The following is a 12988-nucleotide window of genomic DNA, read 5'->3' on the forward strand; positions in this document are numbered from 1 at the left end:
ATCTTACACTTCCGTTTCCCGCTACAGTCTGCGTGAACCTTTTTTGCGCATTCCTTGAAACCGTTCCGAAGCAGAAAAAAATACATCTGCACCAGCTTTTCTTGCTATCCTTCGCAAGTTACGCGAAATGGCATGCATGTAGGGCACTACAGCAACATTAGCTGCCCTAGTGATGGCTGCCTGGTCTGTACCGTTTGCCCTTGCTCTTCTGCTCATATTTTCCGCAACGGTGGTTAACAGGCGCTTGGGATAACCAGAATCCAATAAACGTTTAGCTTGAGCCCACAAGCTTGCATCAAGCTTGTGGTGGCATGACTGCACCCATGAATTTTGAAAAGAGGAATTTACCACCGCACGCTTTACCAATTTTGAGTAAGCGGACGTGAACGAAAGGACCAGTTTACTTAGTCGTGGTTAATAGCTCCAGCATAGTCCTGCTGGCCAAAAATACAGCCCGAGGTCAAGAAATTTTATGAAATTGTCATTTGGTACTTCATGCGTCAGCACCATGGGGTAATAACACTGTCGACAACATGGTTAGAGTGTCTGTCACAACCGCGTCAAAATTGTTATGATCGATATTCGGAACAATCAAATAGTCATCTACAAATCTAAAAACAGTAATCACATCGGTGTGCTTCACACGCCGTCAAGGACCTTATTACGTTTTGCTAAAAACAGGTCGCTCAAGTACGCGGCTATCAAGAACCTATACATATCCCGTTCTTTTGTTTCGCAGTATTCCCATTGCACGTGGCACAGGTCGAGTAACGATAAAAGTAAAGGAGCTCCAGAAACTGCTCACTCGACACACCGGCAGTATTTTGAAATCGAACTGCTTCTACTCTGTCGAAACCTTCCTATACACACATCATCAACTCGGCCTGAAGCAGAGTGTAATAAAGATCTTTTACATAGATTGGAAATGCTAGAATATTCTTGTTTTCTTTGCCTGCGAAAAAATCTAGCAATTGTTTCGACTTTTTAACCAAAACAGGTCGTCAGGAGATAACTTAAAATTTGTTCATAGAAAGACCGCAATGCACTTTTGCCAGGATTCATTCTCCGAGATGATCATTCTGAAAGTGTAGGCAACTTATGCGTTTTCGCCGTGAAAAATATATCAAGAACTACTTTTTTGTGTTCTCGATCGACTTAACTAGGCTTTGAAGATTAAAGCTCTTGCATAGCTTTTTCGCGGCAGTTCGCACTTTTTCTAACGATATATTAATATGAGTATTAAATACGGAATCAATGGCCTCTGACGCCTTCACCCGATACAAGGATTTATGCATAACCGCAAAACCACCGTCTTTATTGGCCAGTAGCAGTGCGAGTAAGTTTTCCAAGTGCCTAATGGTCGCCTGAATGGCGAATCTGCCGCCCGGAGGACGGACACGCATGAGTACGTTGACACTTTCAGATACATACCTGTCAACGTCACCTACAGGTACTCGTTTGGAGATATTCCGAACCATCCCTAGCAGTTCTGGGCTGGATTGGCGCCGCTCGACGGCGAACTTTGGTTCACACTTGAGCACATGTTGCACTTTGTCGGGCAGCTTCACGCCACCGATAACGTGAAGAGGATTTGATGGTGCAGAGGGCTTCTTCTATACTTGCGTCCTCAGCCCCGGCGGAACTTGCCGCCAGAGAAATTCGGTTGTCTGGTGAGCTAGTTGTGAGTATTCGCGCCAGTTAGTGAAGCTTGAGCATGGTCCCAGAAGCAGCCTGAGATGATCTCTGTACATGCGAGTCTGCCTCTGCCACTCGGATCGCATAACTTTGCAAATACGAACATAATTGTTGAAGGAAGGCCAACAGTATCCGAACAGTGCCATTACTTCAGGGGGTAGCACCTTGTGTCGGATGTAGAAGCCAAGCGTCCGAGCTCTGCAGGCCACCGTCGTGACCAGCGGGATGATGTGGCATGGGTCAGTGCTGTACCACAAAGGAATGCCCGATGTACACGAAATGAAATTTGCTAAGACACGTTGCCGGGCCAGTTGGTTGGGGTTCACCATTGATAAGAGTATAGCGCATTACGACAAGGACACAAGAAGAGAGACGCACACACAGACAGCGCTAACTTGCAACTATTGTTTTATTTGCGATCACACATGCTATATATATATAGTAACAGTGGACCGATAAAACCAGGAACATATCATGTTAAGATACAGCACGCCTCATGCACGCGTCATCATCGATCGCGACAATCTGAACTCACCGATGTCAAAGTGAAGATTCGAGATACTTCTTTTCTTTAGCTGACAAAGCTATTGAAGCCACACTCACATATTTATCTTTCATTTTTTTCAATTTCAAAGGCTTCAATGATTTCACGTGTAGTTCTGTCACGGGCCCTAAAGAGAATGCGGGTGTTTTGAAACACAGGGACACAACCACACCTCTGACAGTGAAGGGCCAAATGACCAGATATAGCGTTTTCTTCGTTGTATTTGTGTTCTCTAAGTCTTTCGTTCACACACCTTCTAGATTGGCTAATGCACACGCAATCACAAGTCAAAGGAGTGCAATAGACAACACCACGACAACAAATCACAAATTTTTTCCGGTGCTTGATTTAACACTCCCGTTTCCCACTGCAGTCTGCGTTAACCTTTTTGCAGGTTCCTTGCAACCGTTCGGGAGCAGAAAAAACTACATCCGCACCAGCCTTTCTCGCTATCCTTCGGAAGTTATGCGAAATGGCATGCATGTAGGGCACTACAGTAACCTTGGCTGCCCTAGTGACGGCTGCCTGGTTTGTAACGTTTGTCCTTCCTCTCCTGCTCTTATTTCCACCGACGGCGGTTAACAGGCGCATGGGATAACCAGAATCCAAGAAACGTTTAGCTTGAGCCCACAAGCTTGCATCAAGCTTGTGGTGGCACCACTTCGCCAGTGAATTTTGAAAGGAGGAATTTATCACCGCACGCTTTACCAATTTCGATTGAGCGGACGTGAACAGAAAAACCGGTGTATTTTCTCGCGGTTCATAGCTCCAGGATACTTCTGCTGGCAAAAAATACAGCCCGAGGTCAAGGAATCTTATGAAATTGTCATTCGGTACTTCATGCGTCAGCACCAGGGGAGATAACACTGTCAGAACATGGTTAGAGCGTCTGTCACAACCGCGTCAAAATTATGATCATTATTGGCAACGATCAGATAGTCATCTACAAATCTAAGAACAGCAATCACATCAGTGTGCTTCACATGCTCGTCAAGGACAATAATACGTTTAGCTAAAAACAGGTCGCTCAAGTACGGGGCTATGCAGGAACCTATACATATCCCGTTCTTTTGTTTCACAGTGTTCCCATTCTACGTGGCATAGGTCGAGTTAAGATAAAAGTAAGGGAGCTCTAAAAACTGTTCACTCGACACACCTGCAGTATTTTCGAATCGAACGGCCTCTACTCTGTCGATACCTTCCGATACGCACATCATCAACTTGGCCTGAGGAAGGGTGTAATAAAGATCTTTTACATAGATTGAAAATGCTAGAAGATTCTTGTTTTCTTTGCCTGCGAAAAAATCTAGCAGTTGTTCCAACTTTTTCACCAAAACGGGTCGTCAGGAGATAACTTCAAATTTGTTTGTAGAAAGACCGCAATGCACTTTTGCCAGGATTCATTCTCCGAGATGATCACTCTGACAGGGCAGTCAACGGTATGCGTTTTCGCCGAGACAAATATATCGAGATCCAACTTTTTTTGTCTTCTAGGTCGACTTAACCAGGCCTTCAAGATTAAAGATTTTCAAGAGATTTAAGAGATATGGGCTCTTTTAGATGAAAAGTTGAGCTATTTTGTGCAATCTATCAGGTGCGAAGCAGGCCATAAACGAGGACTGACTTCTGTCGCGGCGTAACCAGCAACTGACGATGGTGCAGAGGACGATGAAGACCAATGCGTTCATCCTCTTTCTGCCATCACGTATAGAACATACAGAATACTCACTATACGTCATGACGATGAAGATGACGTCATGACGATGCCTAACAAGCGTGTTCCAGACAACAAATTCTGTATCTGCCACCCCAGCACAGCACACGCAAGGCCCATACTATACGCCAAGACGATGACACATTTGACGATGAAGATGATGATAATGGCCACGGGAAATGCTGTCTACGAAGATGGGTTCTACGATGCATTTAGTATAACTGCAAAGAACCAAACAATACTAGAAAATGTGCCCGGACCTCATCTTTGCCAACTTCGTGCTATAACGATACCAGAAAGCAGTAATAATGAAGGATAAAACTGAATTTACAACTTAACGCAACATGCCAGTTGTGACCAATGAGCATTGTATATGTATCCGTACACCGCTTGTCACTCATGTAATTGCGTGAGTTGTCAATATCATGGGTTCTTTCCGGCAACACGGAATGATCCCACTGCTTCAGCACTCATCAATATTCCCCTCATGGATGCGCCGTAATCTTCGGGCTTCCGCGTCTCGCGGTCTCACTTTTGGGATTGTCCTGGACCTTGTTTGTGTATATTTTCATACTTGAGGAGTATGAGACCACTTCTGTACACGAGCACCTAGACCACGCTTGAAGTTATAGTTTTAACCAATCGAATCATTGGATTGTATGCGACTGTAAAAACCATGAATGTTCATGGTACCGCATCAGAAGAAATCAGTTGGCATGCGGTAAATTCACACATAAAGAATACGGAAGGAAGCATGGAAGCTGCTGCAGCTGTTACGTGCGCGTCAATATGCTGTAGCCAAGCTCACTAAGACGCACCCTTTATTCATAAGAACCATGGCTAAGACAAGTGCGTATTTAAATGTGCTGCCCTGACTTACGCTTATCAAAGCGTGGAGCATGCCGATAAGAGCGCAAAAGGTCAGACATACTTTTATCTAAATGTCACAAGTGTGCTTGCCGTATGTAAACCTACTGAATGCTGGTCAGCAGACACCCATTAAACATTATAAATATGTGGAGTGTAACGTCCCAAAACCACCATATGATTATGAGAGACGCCGTAGTGGAGGTCTTCGAAAATTTCGACCCCCTGGGGTTCTTTAACGTGCGCCCAAATGAGAGCACACGGGCCTACAACATTTCCGCCTCCATCGAAAATGCAGCCACGGCAGCTGGGATTCGATCCCGCGACCTGCGGGTCAGCAGCCGAGTACCTTAGCCACTAGACCACCACGGCGGGGTGCCCATTAAACATTAAGCCAGTCCACCTACCTCCCGCTTCGAGCCGTAAGATAGAGAAAAGGTTGGTGGCAGTAAAATGCGGTTCCTGAGACGACGTCACAACTGGCACTCTTCACCTTGGAAGCTATCTGACATGACAGGTTTCCGTTGTAAATTGTTTGAAATTTTCAGTGTTATCAAAAACATGTCTAAAGAAAATGTGATTTTAATTCAAGTTATTTACATTGTTATCAATTTTTTTTCTTCATTTGCCTCTTCGCCATTTCGGCTAATTTGCCGTAGGCTTTAAAAGTTTGTCGACCTCTGGCTTAGAAGAAGCTGCAAACCAATGACGTAAAAATAAACATTTAAACGCAGTCTCGTATTCGGCTACGGCGTGACCTGTTCTACGAAGGATCATTGCCTGACGACCAACGGCAACCAACGGCGGCTTTCTTCTCGGCCGACAGCTCGCTGCTCGAGGGTACAGAGCGCCGTTCGCAGATCGTCACACTCGTCGACAATCGCAACATAATTGCGAGGTGAGCCACTACTGCTATAGCAACGCGAAATCATTAAAAACAATGTTTACCATTGCACTTAAAGGTGCCCTGCGACGCTATTCGAGCATTTATTTTCCATCGGTTTGTCTGGTGTTGTGGAATGCAGCGATACCATTGCTCAAGTGGTAACGCAAAAACCAAAGCTTTTATAATTTTAATTCATGGGACAAACTACTTTGATTTTGGACTAGGGCGACACAAAAGCGACGTCATGTCATGTGGTGTGGCGACAAAGACCATTAGCATTTAATTGGTATGACGTGACAAGTAGCGTTCATATGGGGATAGCTAGGTGATACAAGTGAATGCTGAAAACAGCAAACAAAAGACGCGCACCACATCTTCCCATGGGAGGAATTCGAGTAAATGCGTCACAGTGGGGAGGGGGGGTTGTATTGCGTGAATGTTTCGTAATTGGGTACGATTTGGGAATGTCTAATTGTTATTCCTCTTTATTATGCTTATACATTGAATGAAGGAGAAACGTTTTCTTCAACGAGTGGTGGGACGCTGATGTTGGGTTGTGCCCCAACACTTGCTGAAGGTACCCTTGCTTCCATCACATTCACTCAAGCCAAGCAAAGCGTCCAGCCAAGCAAAAGACAGTCTTGACTGAATTCTGAACGCGCGATCCGTTGCCTGCATGTGAAGTGGCCAGTGAACGGTTGTGCAGCTCGAGCAGTCGGTTTTTACTAGCAGATGTTGCCTGCGTCGGTCTTGCTAGGCGAGCGAGGGGGGGGGGGGAGCAAAAGTTGGCACGAGACGCGAGCATGCACTAAAGCACTGCACGGGCACGAGCCGGCCCGTGGGTCGAGCCGCATAAGGCATTGTTAGATTGGGGCCAGGCCAGGCTCGGACCCATCAGCGTCGGGCTCGGGTTGAGCCTGGTTCTGAGTCAGGTCCGTGTTAGGTCTGGGTTTCATGTACATCGGTATAATGGCGTGTCTGCTCTGTTTGATTCTGTTGTTTTGTGGTGTTCCAGAAGTGACTCAGGTTATGCAAAATGCCATAGTTGAGGGCTTCGACTTATTTAGATAGCCTGTAGTGCATTAGCATGCACCGTTAATCCAAAACTACAAGACGTCTAGCATTTTGTTCTGTTAGTACGCTACATGGAATTTCAAAAAATTCGCAATACAAGCTTCCACTGTTATATCCAGTGAAACACGATCGTAGATACCTTAAGAAAAGGTTGAACTTACATAAAACACTTAATAGGGTTAGCATATTTTGCTGCTATTCTTTAAATTGCTAAAATAAAATTGCATGTTGGCACTGCGTATATGACACATAGCCAGCTATGACTTCAATTATATTACTCTGCTATTATTTTGTAAACGTGTTATGGGCGTAATTATCCGCAAGCATAGAACTTCCATTGAAGAGGCCAGCACTACGACCGTTTCACGTCACAGATAGGATGCGAGCGCTCATCTTGCTGCGTAATAGTGGTGGGCAGATGCATTCTGTTGGAATCATGGAGCGCAAAGTTCAAATCACGACTTGTGAAGCCTAATTTTGCCACCAGGAGATATTATCACAGTAAAAGCAGGGCTAGGTATGGTGCAAGCAGCTGATTAGCTTGGTGTAGGTGTTCGCACTTTGGATGGATGGATGGATGGATGTATCCGGCTGTGCCCTTTAGATCGGGTGGTGGCTCACGCCACCTAGTTTAAAGTTAAGTACTATCACTGTGTGTTTGAGGATGGAATTTTATTCGTGCCTCGATTGTAGGCACCAATCAATTAGCCTCCTCTTGGTTATTTGTACCAGTTTAAAGTCTAGTTTGCCTTCACTGTCCCTAAACCACAATGCTTCGAAAAATTCGGCGCCATTATTCTCGACAATAGGGTGGAGCTCTTTACAGAACAATTTCAAATGTTCGGGCGTTTCCTCTTCCTGTCCACATGCGCTACATACAGTGTCCGTGCCTTCGTACATTGCTCGGTACGTCTTGGTGCGGAATGCTCCCATGCTAGCCTCAAAGAGCAAAGAACTACGCCGAAAATAATCGTAGATATTTTCCCTTAAAATTTTCTGCTTAAAAGCTCGGTAGGTATTCAGTGATTATTTCGTAAGCATTCCCATCTTCCACCTGCTCTTCTCTGTTTACTTCACCTTCATCTTAAGCGATGTTTCCTTCTGGCTCGGTATTCTGCGGCTGTCTAAATACTTGCTTGACAATTTTCGTGTTCATTTGTTCCATTTAGTATCGAAATTCTTCTTGTACATGTAACTGAAAACTTTCCTAGCTACGCGCTCCCCTCCCATTTTTCTCAATCGCTTCCCAAATTCTATTTTGCGGCTAGCTGCCCTGCACTGAAACATTGTCCATCCCAAGTCACCCTGTGCCACCTGATTTGAAATATTCCCGTATGCTCCCAAAGCAAGTACACCTATGCCACTTTGTTTATTTCCAATCTTCCTTGAACTTCTGATTTCATGCACAAGACCGCAATGATGAACGTCAAACCTGGGACCATGACACCTTTCCCAAACCTTCTCATAACGTCATACCTATTGTAGTTCCACAGTGTCCTATTTTCAGCTATGGCGCCACCCCGCAGAATATTTCGGAAGCGGGAAGACTGTGATGGTAGGTTGGTGCGGGCACGTCGTAGTCGCGCTGCTAGATGACGAAAAATTGCTACGAGCTAAGAGCAATCGCATGTGTAGCGTTCCTGTATCTTTAATCACCCTCATTTCCCTGCGTCCGTGTCACTCCACTACTTTGAACAATCGTTCCGCAGCTAAGCCGGCACGAGCAACCATGCATCTCGCCACAAATGCCCGTGTGGCACATTGTTTACACCAGCGCTCCCGCTTTTCGCTTTAAATTATCGCATATCGTACAGAGTTTGCAAAAAGTGAGCAGCTATAAACGCTGCCTCTCCTTCGACAATGCATCTCTGTGTTTGGCGCTTAGAGATAGATACCAGAGGCCCGAAAGCCACCCTACTTTCGAAACGCGCATGCTTTCGGGCAGCTTCCATCACCTCTCGACCAGCCTTATTGAAACGCTTCCCACGCCACCTACAGGTGCTGGAAAGTGCGAATACTGTTTGATGTGTTAGACGTATCCGACAGATCTTACTGCGTCTTTTCATAATTACTTCAAATGCTATAAAATGCGCGACACTTGTCTGGTGAAGCTAAAAATGTGAAAATACGCCAATGCTAACTTGCGGTTGACAGTAAGGACTTCCGCGAGCAAGATTTTCTGTACGCTGGCGCAGATAAAATGTTCGGTAACAGCTGCTCGCAAGCACTCCCGGAAGCTTATTTCGGGTGTTAATGGGTTAATTTATGGATGCTGAAGAATGACACACTCCCTCTAAATTAGGGTTCTCGAACACGTGACCTGCGAGCCACATGTGTTGCGCGGACCTTTTACTGCTGGGCCACGCATATTTAGATTCTAGTAGGTGAAGAGCTAGCAACCGTGCCTGCAGCGGATTGGCTGCTTCAGCACAAGACACTCTAATGTCATACCATAGCAACGGGAGTTGAAGGACAACTCGACCGCGCTGCTGTTTCGTACTTTTTTTTATTCATTTGCTCGCTGTGACAGAGGTGTTCTGTGATGTCAGCTGTGCGACGGTTGCTACAGCGCAACAGCGTAGTGCAGCAGCGCTGCTGGGTGTTATCTTCTCTAGTGTGATGTGTAATGTGTGCGCGCTGTGTAAGCTTAGGTGTAAACACGTAAAAATTACGCCGAAATGACAGCAGGTGCGGGGTCATCGCGTGCGCGCCGGCACGGCCGAATGCTTTGCTTGCGCATATCGCGATTGTGGGATGCCGGATCAAATGAAAGACGAATTCTTCGTAGCCTTGGAGGAAGGAAGTCTGCGCCAGGCGGGGTGGCGAAGAATGGGAACCACTCATTGTGGACTCAGCCCACCAGTACGTCGCCTGGTCCCAAAGGTATGTGAAATGTATTGTAATTAGGCCTACATTGCCTGCTCGACTCGTATGATTATGTTGGTTGCAACGCACAGTAGCAATTCTTCGAAACCTTCCCCATGTCTGATTCTTTCCCCATGTCTTTATATATATTGTCACGAGCAAAACAGAACCTGCCGCCAGGAGTTCACCTGAACCAGACCAACGAAGACGTTCTCAACTTCTTCTCAGCCCGAAACGAGTATGAGCCACAGCAGCTCGTTCATCCATGGTGGCACCCCCTCTCCCAAGAAGCATCGTCTCGATGCCGTACATGACGGCAAAAAATGAAAAGAAGACGAAAATTACCATGCAAGCAAAATGAATGGTGTAAGGCGGAATAACGTAGTTGATGGTGCAGTAAAGAGTTAAATGAGAAATAAGAAAATTAGGAAAGAATGTAAAGAAAAGAGGAAACAAAAAGAAAGACGCAAAGTTACCAACAAAGTCAGTCACTCACTTGCGATTCACAGCGCCAATGGTATGGTTTGAGCCGTGAAACGTGAATGACATCAGTTTACGGGGTGAAACGTGAACGTCTCGAAGTGCTTTCTGGGAGAACCTCATAAGTGACGTCGCTGAGACGTCGTACGAACTTGTAAGGGCCGAATTAGTGGCGAAGAAGCTTTTATGAACGGCCACGCTGTCGGATAGGGGTCCACACCCAGACTTCATCACCTGGCTTGAAAATAACTTCATGGTGACGAAGATTGTAGCGGCGCGCGTCTGCGGTTTGGTGAAGTTGAATACCGTAACGAGCAAGTTCACGGGCCTCTTCTGCACACTGCGCGAATTTGGTGGCATCCGTGTGGTATATTCCTAAGTTGTCGGGCAGGAGCATGGCGTCGAGCATCGTTGTGACGTCGCGACCGTGGACTAAGCGAAGAGGTGTGAAACCAGTACTTTCTTAAACAGCAGTGTTATACGCAAAAGTTGCGTATACAGTCCAACGAGTCATCTATCCGGGGTGGAGGATAAACGTCCTTTCGGGCGACCTTGTTTAGTTTACGGTCATGAACGCAAAAACGCAACGTACCGTCCTTCTACTTTACTAGCACAACTGGCGAAGCCCAGGGACTGGTCGATGGCTGGATGACGTTGTCCTGAAACATCTGCTGGACTTGGTCACGTATAGCGTCTTGCTCTTTTTGCGACACCCTATAGGCATGTTGTCGTATGGGTCTCTCGGTGGGTTCTATGATGATACGATGCTGAGCAAGTGGTGTCTGTTTAACCTTTGACGTAGTGACAAAGCAGTCTTGAAATGAGCCAAGTATACGCAAAGGCTTTCTCGTTGAGCCAAAGGTAGTCTCTCGTTCACGTCAAGAGTGCTCACGAAGGCCTCGTCAGGGTGTCTATTTCATGAAAATGAAGCTAACGCGCACGGACCATCGGCATCGGCAAGTTCTTCACAATATGCAATGACAGAGTGTCTCGTTAGGTGGCGATATTCGTCGCTGAAGTTTGTGACCAGCAGGTGAACATACATATTGCTAGGCTGAATGATTCTTCGGGCAACACAGATTTGTCGTGAAATAAGGAGAGACAAATTGGCTTTTGCAATTACCGCGTCAGACACGTCCTGTCCTAATTATACTTTGACAAAGAGGCTGTTTCGAGGTGGGAGAGTCAGAGAATCGTCGGTAACACGGAGCGCTGTTTTCCGGAATTGTGTACTGTCAGTTGCAGCGCAAGAAGGATCCTCGAACGACACAAGTACTTCACGGAGGTCGATGACGGCACCGTATTCACGAAGGAAGCCCATTCCTAGAATGACTGGCCGAGAGCACTCGCGCAAAACGAGGAAAGAGCCCGCAAATGTCGACGTACGTATTCAAATGTGTGCCGTGAACATAACAGTAAGCATCACCAGATGGCCCCCTCCCTTGCGCAACTGGCGTCCTTGCCATGGTGTGGTAACCTTCCTCAGTTCATATGTCAGTGTGGCGCTCATTACGGAATAGTCGGCACCGGTGTCGACGAGGGCGTTGACAGCATGATTGTCGATGAAGACGGCGATTTCGGCAGAAACGATCTTTTTGCTGTCGGAGAACACTGCGAAACCAGAATCGTCCTCGTCCGGTCGTTGCATAGAAGGAGGATCTTTTACAGTTTGCCGGGCCGTGACTTCACCCCAGAAGTTACCGTTCCTAGTTTCCCCTGCGGGGACTTAGTGACCGGCTCCTGAAAGGAGCGGAAGACAATGAAGGCAAACTGGGTGACGTAGACCAGCGAGGCGATGGTGATCTCGACTGGTGGCGCTGAATAGTCGAAGGAGTTCACTGGCCCGTGAGATAGGCTTTGATTTCGCGGGGGCGCTCACTGTAGCGCGGGCATCGAGCATCAGGGTGGAAGCCGCGGTGACGTAGTGGCCGGTATTGACAGTTCCGGTATACGTGACCCGCTTCGCCACAGTGACAGCAGAGCGGACGGTTATCCAAGGTGCACCATGTGCTTGCCTTGCTACCACTTTGTCTTGAGGTAGATGGCAGATTGGTGGGTGTGCTCAAAAATCTTGAGCCGAGAGGCGGGCTCGAAGCAGTGTCGTGGAATGGCTGCATAGCCTGGTACCTTGGCCGCATAGCAGAATCTGTAGCCGGTGGCGCAGGGGATCGCAATGCCGCTGCCTATGTCAGGACTGGGGCCTCGGGAATAGGTGGTGCGATTGGGGCCAGGGGTGTGACGGCCTGCCGGACTTCTTGTCTGATTACATCCGCGAGGGCTGACACAGGTGGATGGGATCCCACTGCCTGAAGTTGTCGCAATTGGTCCCGAACGATACTTCGAATGAAGTCTGCGAGGGCCTGTCTCTCCCTGTCAGAGCCGATAGAGCATGCGGCGGCCAGGATCTGGCGTTCGTATTGTGACTACCGCGGCTGCAGCGTACGTTTCATCGTGGCTGCCTCACTGATGAACTGGGCGACTGTCGTCGGTGGATTGCGTACGAGCCCAGCGAAAAGCTGTTTTTTTATTCCGCGCATCAAATGCCGCACTTTCTTTTCTTCGGGCACGGCAGGGTCCGCGCGCTTGAAGAGCCGAAGCATGTCCTCGACAAACATGAATACACGTTCGTTCGGCCGCTGGTTTTTGCAGGATATGGCTTGTTCAGCCCTCTCCTTTCTCTCGGTCTTGCGATAGGCGTCACGGAGCTGTCGGCTAAACTCTTGCCAGGTTGCAAAGGAGCCCTCGTAGTACTCGCACCACGTCTTTGCAGAATCCTCCAAGTAGAAGTAAACTCGGCGCAGCTGGCTAACATCGTCCCATTCGTTGATACCGGCAACCAGATCAAAGTGGTCGAGCCAGTCAT

At 47.2% G+C, this 12988-nt stretch overlaps 1 protein-coding gene across 1 annotated transcript in view; it reads left to right on the forward strand.

Annotated features, from left to right (window-relative positions):
- Positions 1-12988, forward strand: part of LOC142765279 (monocarboxylate transporter 13-like) — a 452218-nt gene that overhangs the window by 207278 nt on the left and 231952 nt on the right. Inside the window, exon 5 of the mRNA XM_075866021.1 lies at positions 5555-5718. Coding sequence (XP_075722136.1) covers positions 5555-5718 — 164 coding nt within the window. The remainder of the gene's footprint in view (positions 1-5554; positions 5719-12988) is intronic.

This window comes from Rhipicephalus microplus, chromosome 1 (assembly GCF_043290135.1).
Source record: "Rhipicephalus microplus isolate Deutch F79 chromosome 1, USDA_Rmic, whole genome shotgun sequence".
Lineage (NCBI taxonomy): Eukaryota > Metazoa > Arthropoda > Arachnida > Ixodida > Ixodidae > Rhipicephalus > Rhipicephalus microplus.